Source organism: Leptonotus elevatus, chromosome 5, assembly GCF_054856555.1.
Source record: "Leptonotus elevatus isolate MCC_2025b chromosome 5, RoL_Lele_1.0, whole genome shotgun sequence".
Classification (NCBI taxonomy): Eukaryota; Metazoa; Chordata; class Actinopteri; order Syngnathiformes; family Syngnathidae; genus Leptonotus; species Leptonotus elevatus.
Window position 1 is genome coordinate 15,483,165 of NC_141243.1, and position 15,048 is coordinate 15,498,212.

At 38.3% G+C, this 15,048-nt stretch overlaps 1 protein-coding gene across 1 annotated transcript; it reads right to left on the bottom strand.

The window, feature by feature from the left end:
- Positions 1 to 2,832: 2,832 nt before the first annotated feature.
- On the bottom strand, positions 2,833 to 12,648 carry tmc1 (transmembrane channel-like 1). The gene is made up of 19 exons (XM_086076452.1): positions 12,612 to 12,648; positions 10,760 to 11,198; positions 10,484 to 10,672; positions 10,317 to 10,407; positions 9,246 to 9,327; positions 9,019 to 9,125; positions 8,851 to 8,949; positions 8,637 to 8,779; positions 8,416 to 8,560; positions 7,681 to 7,875; positions 7,068 to 7,247; positions 6,847 to 6,996; positions 6,597 to 6,725; positions 6,420 to 6,487; positions 4,914 to 5,153; positions 4,722 to 4,847; positions 3,740 to 3,818; positions 3,163 to 3,298; positions 2,833 to 3,047 (listed from the first exon to the last, which is right to left on the bottom strand). Exons 1-19 carry the CDS (start codon positions 12,646 to 12,648, stop codon positions 2,833 to 2,835), a joined length of 2,850 nt encoding a protein of 949 aa, XP_085932578.1.
- Positions 12,649 to 15,048: the final 2,400 nt, after the last annotated feature.

Genomic DNA, 15,048 nt, shown 5'->3' on the forward strand with positions numbered 1-15,048 from the left:
TCTACTTACTCATGTGGTATTCTTCACAGCCTGTCTGTGTGGAGTTTTATAGTCTTCTGTGCTCATTAATAATATTAATTAATAGTTTAATTGAAGAATTTAAATTGGCCGTATAGTGTGGATGTCAGTGTAAATGCTTGTTTCTCAGTATGTGCCCTGTGGTCAGTCCAGAGTGTATCCTACTGTATTTAAAGCCAGCTGGGATAGTTTCCGTGCTAACACTGAGGACAGAGATGGATGCATACGTGTCTTGATTCAACAGAAGCTCTCTTCCGTTTAAAACTGGTAGCAACATTTGAATGGAGCCACACTTTTCCAAGCCTCCGCCCATCCCGCCTTCAGCCCAGACATGACCTGAACTATCGGGATTTTTAACCATGGCCATTCATAATGGCATGTCATAATTGTGATAATAGTCGGATAGCTAGCAATACGAAGCTACACTCTAAAAACAATTGGGTCAAAAATGGATCGATCCTCTACTTGGGTCAATTTGACCAAACTTGTGTCATGTCTGGGAAGATCTGGTTTTGGTTGAGGGTCCCGATTGGTCCTGAGTGGGTTCCAGCCCTTCCGGGTTGACCAATCCGGGCCCTCAGCCACTTATGCCTGGCCCCAGGTGTGGCTAGTTACCCAATTAGTGTGAGTGTATTTAATTCCCGGGTGGTGATCAGTCGGCGTGGGATCATTGCCGCTTGTCACGGTCAACCATGGAGTTATGGCTGTCATTTTGATTTTGTATCTTTTCAGTTTGTTGTTTAGTTAGCATTAACCAGTACCCTGGTTAGTGTTTTCTGTAAAATAAAGCACGCCAGTTTTGCACTCCTGCTGTGGTTCTCCTGCCTCCCTGCATTTTGGGTCCTCCACTTCACACGCCGACAGACACCACGCCGCTCCGTGACCACACGTGACAACTTGTAGTCAAGAAATGGGTCTTTTAGTGTAAAACAACTCATAAATATTGGTCAGATCTTTTACTTGGGTCAAAAATTTGGGTCATTTTGCATAAAACAACCCAGACAGTTGGTTCAAATTGACCCATAAAGTGGATTGGTCCATTTTTTATCCATAATTGGATTAGTTTTGACCCAACTGTTTTTAGAGTGTAGCATTAGCATTGTAAAAAAAAAAAATAATAATAAAGTTTTAATTTTTGGAACGCAATCACCTAAATATCAAAAAGAGGTGATAAATATACTTATACTACAGAAATGCTGCTTCAGAGTCCTGTTGTTCTTCTGCTACTGTTTGCTCTTCCCAACCCAGTTGTTTGCAAACAAGGGATCAAGGGATGGGACTCAACCCCCCTGTTATATTTTACCCCCTTTAGTATTTCTTTTGCCTGGTTTTTTTTTGTCATGATGTTTGAATATATTGTGATTTTTCAGCTAAATCCATGGTCCATTTTTGGAATAGGAGAGAAAAGTAGGAATGGAGCAGTTGCAGCCACATTATAATATAAATCATTTTGCAAACAGAAAAATGAAATAGTGATTTGCTTATAAATGCTAACAACGCTTGTTGCTGGACTGAACCCAAATTGAGGACAATAGCACAGTTTCATGCATCAAATCCTATCAGCAATCGTTAAATCGCTTTTCGGTCCATGAGACCAAACAACCAGTTCACAAACTTTGGGCCTCCATAAAGCCAATCTCAGAACAATCTCAGAAGTAAAATCAGTGTATGTTGTGCTACAATGTCTTACTCTTCCCTTCATTAATATTTGGGAATATGAGATACCTGTTGGTGTACAGAGAAAGTTAAGATATCAGATAGTATGCTGTTGTGTGGCTCAGTTACCTGGAACAAGCTCGGAGCGAGAGTTATGGAGGAATTCCTGACAGGTGGAGCTCAAATAACTGCAGAATGAATACTTGATGCTTATTTTTCCATGAATTGATCATGAGCTTCCACAGATAAAGAGCTGATTAGCAATCTAATTTAATTTCTCTTGTTGGCTTAATTATACAGTGTTTCTTTTTTATTAATCCAAACAAATAGGTTTTATATTTCTCAATGACATTCTTTGGTACACACGATGATAGTGGAATTTGCGAATTAACTAACTGGACACATGCTATGTTTGACTAACAGGTCATCTGAACAATAGCTGATCGACAGGACCACACAGCATGTCAGCCACAAGGACACTGGATCTGACAGCGCACCGTTATCAGATGATTCAAGTCAGACATCCCTGTAACATGATGAAGATCAGCTCAGGAGACCACGACGAATGGATTGACAATTAAGGACTTGGCACACTTGGTCATTGCTAAATTAAACTGGCACGATCAAAAGTCAAAAGATGCAGTTAAATGGCAGCGGTGGCAAGAAAAGTGTAGATTATTTAAATATAGAATACGGTACTGTATTAATGGAATCTACCTTTACAGTACGTTTACTCTCTCATGAAAAAAGTTCCTGTCAATGTATAATATACAACAGGATTACTGTCATTTATTTGTTGGGATTGTTATGTAATCTGATGTAGTCCTCTGCCACAATGACAAACAATGCAGCTTGTAAAATAGGTCCAGGTTTGAAGAGTTTATCAATATTGATGCATGGCAAAACAAGATCAGCCATCACAAACAAATAATACAGTTTTCTACATGCTGTACATGAATTGTTGTACAATTATTCTGTCAACGTTGATAAGTAGATTCTTATGGTCTCTTGGCTGACAAAAATCACACCATTTTATTGTTTAACTTGGTCTGCTGGAGACCAGAGAACTCAAAAATACCCCAAAATACATCTAATACAGACTTTTGTCTTACACTTCTTCTCAGGAAAGTTTTTTTTTTAATTCATGTGCTCACTCACTCATTGTCTCTGCAGCCTTGGCACCCTGTGTATCTTCTGATCACTTTGCTGAGGGAAACCAGGCAGGTACCTAGAAGGCCCATTGTTGCGATGGCGAGAACTTCCAGAGGCAGGGGTTGTGGTTGCAATATGTTCTTGGTCTCTGACAGCAGGAGGATTGTGTCCATTTTTGCCGTGATTTGATTTCTGAGATCTACCATGGTTTTCTTTTCCACCTGTAGAGGAGGAGGAGGAATTAGACCACCAAATATTGAAATGCAGCAACCTGTAACTTATTTGAAAAAAAAAAAAATGAAAAAACATTAAGCATTTTCTTGCTCTGTGTCTCACTTTCAGGGTGTTGCAGCAAAGGTTTGTTGTTCTTTTGTTTTTCTGTAGCCTCGGACGCAGCTTTTCTGGCCTCTTCCAAATCCATTGCGGCCTTCAATGCAGCTTGCTTGTTCTTTCTCTTGTTCTCCTCATTTTGCTTAAAGCCGAAACACAATTATCCTAATAACCACAAACTTGACACGCTGTCGATGTGAAATACAATTTTATACACCAACAACAACAACAGTGCATAAAGATATGGGCTATCGTTTTGCTGCTATCTGCTGGATTACTGTTACAAGTACAACTACCATGCATCACTGTGACTACTACAGTTGTTGTGCAAAAGAGTACTGAAAATGACTGGCAAACACTTATACAGAGTGTTGATTCACACTCATATTTACATCTATGGACAGCTTAGTCTAACATGATTGCATATGTTTGGAATGTGGGAGGAAGCCAAATTACCTGGCTCAAGCACATGAAGAACATACCAACTCTTAACGGTGATGCACATATGCTAACCACTAGCTCACTATGCTAATGTGTTTATAAACTAAAATCCTGGTGCGGGGAGGGAAAAAAATTAAATTACCATCTGTATTTTTTTCTTCAGTTCAACATTTGCTTCTTTGTAGCTTTTGGATGTGGACTGCAGGTAATAAATGGCCAGCCTATAAGATAGAGCAGTGGTATCAAAGTTTGGTTCTCTAGGGCCTGAGTCCTGCATGTTTTAGAGGTTTCTCACGTTCAACACAGCTGATTAATATTGAAGCTCATCAGCAAGCTCTGCGGGTACCCCTGATAATTATCCTGATTGTTGAATCAGGTGTGTTGGAGTAGAGAAACCTTGAAAACATGCAGGACTCAGGCCCTCGAGGACCGGATCTTGACACATGTGAGATTACATTGTTGACTTTTAAACCCGTTCACAATAATGTTGTTTTCTTGCTGAATAAGAAAATACTGTAACTCGTTAATGCACCCACTGTTCATGCAGAATCGAGAACAAATGAAGCCCTTGGAAACTGACTTCCACCCTCGATCATGCGTCCATGTGTCACAACCACCCTCCCCATCTCCACCCATAGTTGTGCCAAGATCAAAGATGTGCTTTTAAATATATATTGAAGATAATCATAATAATAATAATAACAATAATAATAATGTGTTCAATTCATTGATTTCCATAATTATTTAGATGAATTGTCCTATGCCATCATCATATTTAGGAATGGCATATGATGACATCCACCACATCCATCCGTGGAGCTCAGAATGTGTCTGCCTGAGCCTTAATCAATTGCACCAAATTGTGTTATACTTTTAATAGAAAATGCCCTCGGTCCATTGGAACGCCCAAAAAAGCACATCAGCCCCGTTCTCAAACACAGTCAACTAAACTGGCCGGCATGAAAATTTTACGCCAAGCGCACATGCACTTGCCTATGAAAGTACGCTGGAGTGAAGTCTACTCCAACCAGATTAGCCATTGTGATCAGAAAACCAAATGTAGTTTACCTCATGACATGAAATTCAGCATACTATGCACAAGACATTTTGTCAATTTTACTCACACCATCAACAACATGAAGGGTAGAATCAGTCCAGGATTTGAGGCATAGCTGAACACTTTTCCAAACCAAGCTGGAAAATCTGACTCTATAGTCTCGTGGATTACATCAAACATACGATTCTTGCCACTATGGAGAGAAAGAAAAGTGAATGAATACCCGTGACCCGCTTTTTAAATAGAATGCATTCATTACCTGAATGGGCCACAATCAAAAGATGGAGGGATTGTGACAATGGTATACATTGCAGGGAGAGTGGACAGGAAGAGGATGACCAGTAGCATGGCCATGTAGAAGTTGTTGGAACGAGAGGCTTTGAAGACTCTTTCCTGCGGCGCGTTGCAGCACATGACGGCCCAGCACTGAAGATACATGGACACGTGGAGTCGGAGGACATTAAGGGCGGGCAGACAGGGAGCATAGAAGGCACCCATCCTAGAAGAAAGTATGAATGTACACAATGACAGGGATATATCCATCCATTCATTTTCCGAACCGCTTATCCTCACGAGGGTCTTGGGCATGCTGGAGCCTATCTCAGCTGCCAATGGGCGAGAGGCAGGGTACACCCTTAACTGCTCGCCAGCCAATCACAGCGCACACTTAGACGAACAACCATTTGCATCCACAATCACACTTAGATCACACTAACGGACAATTTGGAGTGGCCAATCGGCCTACCATGCATGTTTTTTGGAATATGGAAGGAAACCGGAGTAAACCCACGCAGGCACGAGGAAAACATGCAAACTCCACACAGAGGCCAGAGCCGAAATTTAACCCTGCACACGTGACGTGGTAATCAATGTGCCACCATGCTGCCCCGGGATATATTTGTTTCAAAATATATAAAGTAGGGGTGTCAAAATTTGTGCGGCAATTTTGTGTTCATTTAAATCTCCTTTACCACCACAATTTTTTAAACAAATGATTAATGACCGCCACTTACTTGGAAAGCCTATACTGGGGGAATTCCAGACGCAATGCAGCAGACACGTCCATGTCCAAATTTAGCAATAATAAATTTAATAATAATGCATATATTTGTGGAGACTGAGACCAAGTTGTATTTTACAATTTTTTTAATGTGAATTTCACAAGCTACTTCATGTTAAAGATTAGATAGCTCTTAATATTAAAAGAAAAATGCACTGAGCTGTCACCAATGCCTTATAAATGCAATAATGCCATCTAGTGGCAGCAAAATAACCTCAAGTTAACGCAAATCAATATGGCACTAGTTTTTTTTGCAGTACAATACACCTTGTTTTATTTTAACTTAATTTTATGAATTATTATGAAATTTATGTATGAATTACTAAAATATGCAGCCATATTTCTAGTAGTTTAACATTGTTTTCCACTTTTATGTTAACAAGAGCATGAAAACAGAAAAAAATATTTTAGTGTACATTTTATATAATCGCCTGACAACCCTAATATAAAGTTAACATACTTAGGGTTGTGCAAAATGGTTAATTGACACTCATCTTAGCTCACAAGATGCTATTCAGGACACGATCCCTGACCATAGAAAGGAAGTGAACTAGCATTCCATGTTTTAGTTGTCTGTCTGGAGAAGGTAATGGTAAATTACCCAACAAGCCCCAGTCGACCTTAAATTTTATTCTCGATATATTTCACCTCTTCCCTTACAGTTTTCTTCATTACTGTATTTAAAAAATACACCCTGTCTCCTACCATATCATTCCTTGATTGAAGATCAAGCCAAGGACATTCCCACTGACATCAAACTCAGAGTATGATGGCTTTCAGAAAGTGCAGAGGAAAAAGACAATGAAGAAAAATAGTCTCCTGACTCGTATTTTCAAAGCCTCTGTAGACATTTCAGGAGGCAGGTAGAAAATGCTGACTTACAAATCCGGCCTCCAAGTCCCAGCACCAGCAGTAGTTGAGAAAACGAACAAGCACAGCTCTCAGAAAATCACCAACAAGCAATGTGGCGTAGGTTGTTATGGTGTCCGATATGATGAGCCGCACAAACTCCTGCAAAGGACCATGCATCTGCCGTTGCTCAAAAGCACTGAGTCCCATTAGTTTGTGGAAATGCAAGAGATTATTTTCTTAATGCTGCATGTCATGTTAGGTGTACAGTACAGCGTCTAACCTGCCCCACCATGGTCTCCCAGCAGGGCCCGCGTGGCACATCGGCAGGATTAACAGCAGGTGGCGCAGTACTGTTCCCTGATAGAGTGACGTTGTAAAAACTTGCTTCCCACTGCGTTATATTAAACTTTACTATGTTTTCCTCTTCCCTCTGAAACAAACATACACTCCTGATCTGACACTTCAATAAAGTGCCTATCATGTACATACAACAATCCTCACTTTGAGGTTGATCTCATCCATGAGTGCAATGATGAACGTGTAGAGGTTTCCCAGGAAGAGAGCAAAGATGCGTCCCAGCTGCCACTGCAGGGCGACTCGAGGGTGGTAGTTCTCCAGGGTGCTAATTATGTCAAACAGCATAGGGCAAAACATCCCCAGTAATGACATGACCATATTTACCTGGGGGGGGGGGAGAAGCAGCCTGTTATGCCCTATGGAGGTGGACAAATTAACCGAATGTTCTACATTGCAAATGTAAAGAAACTGTATAAAAATTATTTAGGTAGTATTGTTTTTGTTTTGTTTTCAATTACACTGTATTGATGTTGGAATGTCTGCGTCAGAATGTCAGTCTTTACTATTAATGCTCAGATTTGACTGAGACTGTAAGATGGCTATTTACTGTATTTAGCAATATGGTCTTATTTGCGGTTTTGTTATCGTAGCTCATGACTGCATGACATTTCTAATTTACAGCCTCGCCTATGAACTAAAACATTCTAATTGGATATTGTTAATATGAACCTAATGCTGTAATGTGTGTGTTTTCTAATCTAACAGTAAAAAAAAGTTCCTATATCAGTCATTCCATGGTTAATGCTTTCATTTGCACCTCATTCCTTTCCCACCAGGAATGATTTTCCAGTCCATCAAGAGCAAATTTCTGAGAGCGCCGCACGACAAAGTAAATGAGGTATCCACTTCCTGCTAGGCAGCACAACACCAGGAAATTGGCCAGCACTCGCAGGAAGCGCGTCAGATGGATGTTGTCGTCCTTACGGCTCTCTTGCTCTTCTAAGATGGCTTCCTGGCAAAGCAGCAGAAGTGATAATCAAGGTAGTTATTAACCTCTTCACTCACTGAAATATTTCAAGCCTAACTTAAGATGTATGTTAAAAAAAAATTACATGACAAATTCCCATTTACTTTTTTATATACATAATTTTAACACAAACCTACCAAATAAAGCTTAAATTATACATATTCATTAGTCTAATAAAGCCTATTTATTTGACATGCATAATCCTCAGGTTTATGTATTTAGTATTGATGAAGTATAATTACTCTAAATTAATAATAATGAGAGTATTTAAAAGCTAATTATACGTTATTAATACTAAATACATAAACTTGAGGATTATGCATTTCAAATAAATAGGGTTTATTAGACAAATGACTATGTATGATGTAAATTTTATTTGGTAGGTTTTTGTTCAAATTATTTTTTTTTTTAAGTGAATGAGAATTTGTTATGTAAATAAACTGCATGAATCTTAAATAAAAGTTAGGCTTGAAATATTTCTGTGCGTTAACTATTACATAAATGTAAACATCAACACCAACACACCTTGAAGCTGGTGGTGATTGAGGCAAATTTATTATCTGCAGTTTCGGCATTCCCTATCAGGTAATCCCAACTTGTGAACATTTTCCAACTGAAATTAAAGCTGTTATCATCTCCGACACCGGTCTCATTTGAATTACGGGCCATCCTTTTATTGGAGACAAGATGCATTTTCATCATAATCATACATTAATATACTGTATATGCAGTAGGAATAAACTCACGTTCTAATGACTACCATGTAGCTGTAGGCCACTGTTCCTACTCCAACTAGGAAGTACGACAAAGGCATACGAAACTTGAGCCAGCCAATGGCACGCTGGTCATTGTAGTAACCATAGAAGAGGACAGAGTACTGGGCGTAACCCTGCAGATGCATGTTTGAATCCATATGAGCTAATACAAGTGACATTATGTGACATAAAGAGGTAAACTGACCCCGAAGTCCCACAAGACAGCAAAGTCCATGGCGCTCCCCTCCTCAGGCCTCGGGACTGTTTTTCTTGAGATGCTGCCATAGGGTCGCCCCATTAACGCCTAATGTACAAAAATAGAGAGAACAGCAACATGAAAAAGACACTCAAACACACACACAATGAAACAAACCTCTGGCACCATGACCAGGCCAAAAGTCAGTCCAAACAAGATCATGTTGATGCCGTACATCCACCTCAGGAAGATGAAGTAAGAGGCAACAGAAGAGCCAAAGTGACCTGTGATGTTCAGCGCATAGGAAGGAAAAAATGATACTAAATAACACTAAATGCTTTAATGCTCACTTGAAGGCTGCTAATGCGCTACAACTAATGTTAAACTACGCATTTGTGACTTACTTTCAATCTCTTTGATTTTCATCTCCCATGGGATGCAAGCAGTTTTGAAGTTTTCAAAGTCTCGTTGAAACTTCATCCATTTCTAAAATTGGAAGGGAAAGAAATCACTATATAACACTCGAAAGCAGGTCGAAAGAAATCTTAATCTGGATTATCAATAAATTCTTCAACTCCACTGAGTAGCCATAGCCATTCTAAAATACAACTCATTGGACATTTCTTAGAACAGATGAGGATCTAATGGGATCCAATACCAGACTTGTAGTAAATATGAAGCATTTACAAAGATGTTCAGTTTTGATTTACAGAATCAGAGAGCTATTAATTTAACAATGTGTTTGTTATTGTACAGAATTTGCCTTTTTCTTTATGTATAGCCCTCTCATGAAACAACCAAAATATAGACTAACCTAAGAATTTTACAGTAATAGTGCTTTTACATTGCAAGGACCAGCCACAACATTAAGCGTGTTGTTAAAGAGTTTCCTCTGTGACAGTGTCAATGAAAACAAAGTAAATATAGTAAAGGCACAATTTTATACTTTTTTTTCTACCGTTCTTTTATTGTATCTCCCTAGAAAATGCAAATGTACGTAATATTGTGGCTGGCGAGGAGGGTTGCAAAGAAGTGGAACTTTCAAGATACTTTTTACATTTTGCTACTTTTTGGCTAACTTTGAGAATATTAATTATGAAAGTAATTGGTTATTTTGCATATTTGTTAGTTTTTTTTATTTCAGGGCAATTAACTAGAAATGTTGGGAGTGTTTTAGCATGTATCTCATACCTTGTTTTGTGGTAAACAGACATGCATGCCAAACAATTAGTTTCTAAAATCTGATTTTTAATAATAATAATAATAATAATAATAATTCACCGAATTTATATTGCGCTTATTTGGACACTCTAAGATGCTTTACACAGCAGAGAATAGCAATGACAACAAAACGTTCTACTTCCCTGTTGCTTTAAGATATAATAAATACATATTTTCAATCCATATAGTTACCTCTATTCCCAAGATTGTTTTAAACAAAATGTAGGTTTCATTTACAGTCGCTGCCCTCTTACCTTGGCCATCATGATCTTGTATGCGTAGAACTTTTGACCTTTCCCTTTGCCCAAGGCCCCCTCATAGTTCTCGACAAACTCCTGAGACTCCCTGGAATTAAGAAGATGACTTCACTCCAGATGAAATAAGGTCACTAGGTTGACCCGTGACTGCTCTGAAGAGTTACCGTAAGGTGAACAGCTTCTTTTTCATCGACCACGGCTTTCCTCTGAGAGTCTGGATCGATTTTTTCCTCTCGTCCACTTCCTCTTTTAGCTCTTGGAGCTCCTCTGCTGTCAGAGACTCGGGTCTCAACTCATCTTCATCGCTCTCTTCTTCCTCACTGTTGTCTTCCTCACTTGTCTCCTGCTCCGAACTGAGATATAATTGTTTGTATTTTTCACGGATGCACTACGAGAATATATTATTTTTGTTTTAAAAAAGAAAGGATAAATTATTTTACCTTGTTTCAATTATTTTCTTGTGCTTTTTTGTCTTTACTTTGTTTTTTTTCTCCTTCTCACGCTTGCAAACATTCTCTTTTCTTTCTTCTACTTGGGAACTTTCATGTTTCTTTTTCCTCTTGACATCTTTATCATTCGCTCCCCTCACCTCCTTCGCCTTTTCTCCTATTTGTTTATTTTTAAGGTTCTTTTTTGCTTTGTTTGCTTTGTATTTCTTCTCAATCTCTTTTGTGGATCTATTTTCATGACTGGTTCCTCTCGTCTTCTTGCCTCTTTCTTTCGTCTCTGATCTGTCCACCAACTCCTCTTGAGTGTCTCTTGCACGTTTTTTCTTCTTTCCATTCCCCGTCTTTTTCTGTCTTTGGCTATCCTGCTTCTTTTTTTCAGTTTTCTTTCGCTTATGTTCCTCTGGTATAGTGCAAATATCATCTTCATCACCTGCAGTATAAGTAAACGTATGTTAATGTTGCACTTGCACCTGACGAACAAAAGGCTTTATTTGTCACATAATGTCAACTTAAACATCAGTCAACGGCACTGGATGTCAAGTGAATGGACTAATCTCTAGGACAAAGGTGGGCCGGAGTCCTGCAGGTTTTGCATGTTGCCCTTCTCCAACACAGCTGATAAATGATCAGCTCATCAGCAAGCTCTGCATAAGCCTGATAACGATCCGGTTGATTGGAATCAGCTTGTGTTGGACTTGAGAAACCTCCAAAACCTGCAGGACTCCGGCCCTCGAGGACCGAGATTGCCCACCTCTGCTCTAGGATATGCAATAGTATAGGTATAAAGATGCCCTTACCTGTATCCAGTCCAATGTGAACTAAAAGAGTGACCATAAGAGATGAATTAGCAATACTGTATTATTTAAAATAGAATAAAAATCATCATCATCATCATATTTGAAACCATGCATCTTGATTGAGTAGGTAAAATGTTTGGGGTGTGCAGTATTGATACTGCATACATTACATTACATTACATAGCAGATGTTTGTATTTTATTGTATTTTGTTTATGTTACAAAGTGTGATATTAATCAATCAAATATTACAAATTACTGCAGGTAACAATATAACTCAAACATGACAAACTGCAAGCCATTGCCATCATTTGTTACACTATGACAGTTTTTGATAATATGCAAATGAGATGGAATTAGTATGCTGTAACACCCAGAATACATTTTTGCTCTCAATATATTTTCTGTTTGTTAATATAAAACTAAAGCCGGTTGAAGCAAACTGACAAATTACTAAAAATGTGCAAGATTGTCTTCTTCTTTTTTTTGGCGGGGGTTTATTTTTGTCAACTGTTCTGATTTCACATGTGGATTGTCATTTTCATGCTTACTGATTTTGCTTTCAACAGCTGACTTAAATTCCCTAAAATGAGTTAATTTCTACAATCACAATGCAGTAGGCTACTGACATAGCATTATCTTGAATAAAGGCGCATAAAGTGAAAACCAAGACACATTGAAGAGATCAGCCCTTTGGTATGTACTAATAGTGAAACTAGAGTCATGACGGTGTCCCGAGTCATTAGGGATGTGTGCATCAGAGGGGTGTAGATACAAACAATAGTCTAATGAAGTGAGATGGGGTGACTGAAAGGGCTGCAGGGCAGCAGCAAAGGTTCAGCCAAAAGTACCTATCCTAACATCAATTTAACAATTGAGATTGGAAAGGGAAAGCAAATATAGTTTATCATGGCCCCACTGCAAGGTAAAGGGTCTTTCTGTGCATAAAATGTTGAATTTATCCTTTCAATTGTCCTTCTTATCAAAGTGTTACAAAAAAAACAACTAATAAGTTGATCACAAAGACATAAAGAGGCATGTACTTACTGTCATCCTGAGTAGTGATCAGTTTGTCACGAGGCATCTTCCTCTCATGGTTCTCGACCTCCGAGTGACCCAAGGTCCAGAGAGCTCAGTCAGCATGCGAGATGAAAATGAAGCTGTTTTCTTCTACTGCAAAGTGGATGAACACACTGCCATGACAACAAACAGTGTGTGCATATGTGCATAGCGAGAGGGAGGTCTATGATGAGCATCTCGCATGAGAAGTTCACTTTTTCCTTGCCACCCATTGACCCAAAACACAGACAATGACATCCTGGAAACTTTAGAGCCTCACAATTCACTGCCAATCAATAATTCAAAACAGTTATGACTGCCTTTATGCATTGTGATATGTGTGTGTGCGTGTCACAGCAGTGTGTAAAAGTGTGCGTAAAAACAAGAGCACTGTGGGAGCAGAAGGTCAATGCCAGTGTGAGGCTTGTTTATGTCAAATAATGGCTCCACTGTATGAGACACAAAACATTCTTCAAAACATGTTTTTTTTCATGGTTATTATATATTTTTCTGTCTTTGCTTACTGGCTTCCTTTTACCTACATGCATGTTTTCATTAATGACTTGCAAATCTAATCCTGCTTGCTTGAATTATTGGATTGGATCTTCAGGACTTAATTATTTTAAATTTGGATTTAATTCTCTAGGTACTGATCATACTTAAACATTATTTAAATTGTGTTGTTATAAAAACAAAGTAGAACAACACTATTTAAATCAGGTATAAGTCAATACAAATGTAGAAAATAGAGTGCGATTAAAAATGTATGTGCTGATTTATATATCTATAAAAAGGTCTGCTTATCAACTAAATGCATATCGATGCACGTATAAGTGCAGCTGTTTATGTGTAAGTTTGTGTTTGTTTGTTTGCTTTCTTTTATAAGGGGGTAGGACTCGATACGTTTGTTTTTTTATTCTTCCTACTCCCTTTTGAACATGTAAGCTGTGCTTTATGATGATTATGTATGTAAAATAAAATAAAATAAACTTTTCTATTAAATATTTGTATTTTAATTGCAGTATTTCTGTTGCTGGTTTATATGTTCAATAAACATATAAACATACTAGAAAGGAACATGAAAAAGGGACCACTTTTGGATGTGTTGTGAAGGCTCCATGATATAGGTCTAGACTTACTGTACAATTAAACACAGACAGTAAAATTAACACGTGCCGAATAAGCAACCAATGTGATATAACATGCAGTTTAAAAAAAAGTTACTTTAGGAGGTTAGGCTGTGTATGTAAGTATGCATTTATTGTGGTGTTTGACAGGCTGATAATATTAATTTCATTTAAATTTTGTTTAGTTCTACAAAATGTATTTGTCAAGAATCAGTCCAGCATCAATATCCATCAGCTATTCTGCATTTTTCTGTTTCTGCAGATTTCCAACAATCTGACCTCATTCTGCTCCGCAGTTTTCAGTTTCTTTAAATCCTGTATTTCAAAATTTATGATCAACTGTCGTTATGTCGAGTATGTGTATTTTTGTCGGTCCCCCGACTCCCCCCTAGACTGCCTAAAAATTACATACAAGTACTGTATAGTATTTATGTGAAACGTGTAGAGTTGAGTCTAATACTCATGAGCCAAAAGGAGGCGCTGTTGCACCAATTTAAACTATGTCCTCCTGGTTATTTTTTGATAGCTTGTGCACGTGTGACGTAAAAAAATAAATGTTGCCGGCAGGCGTGTGTGTTTGTGTCATGGAGGAAAGACGAGTCTTGTGTATGTTATATATATTCCCTCTTTCTAAACTTAGCAGCAGCTACGAGGGAATCTTGATGAAGGAAGCTGTCAAGGCCATCTGAGCAGAGTGATTTCCAGGCACTGTATATTGCAGCTGACAGGTAATAGATAGATGGTAATAGATACTGACTGTAAAGTCACATCATTGCTCTGGTTGCTGACCACACAGACAGGAAATTGTAATCAATCATAGTGTTTAGGTTTAATTTTGTTCATTGTTTCCTGTTCTTTAAAGTATATCCATCCATCTAACTATCCATCTATCCGTCCGTCCATCCGTCCATCCATCCATCCATCATCTGAACAGGTACTTTCAATTGTGCTTTTAGTATAAAATGTTCTCTCCTTTATATTGATTGATTTTTAATCCATTCCCTATTTGTGCAAAATGAGGTGACATTTTAAAAGTTTGCTCTTAAATGGCCTTCGCTCACATAAATGAATACATTCTAAAGTCCAATATTAATAATGTGTTTATAAAGTGCATTTTGAGTGCCGGGATCTGTGTACGGCAACAATATGAGACATAATTACACTCTATCTCATTCGTCTCAGAAGAAGAGATTGTGTTGTGCTCACTTGTGTGTAAATACACATATTTGTAAAGTAATTATGATACCATGGGATGCTGTGCTGTGTTAAGTTTAAAATGGTGTCAAGTTTTATTACCA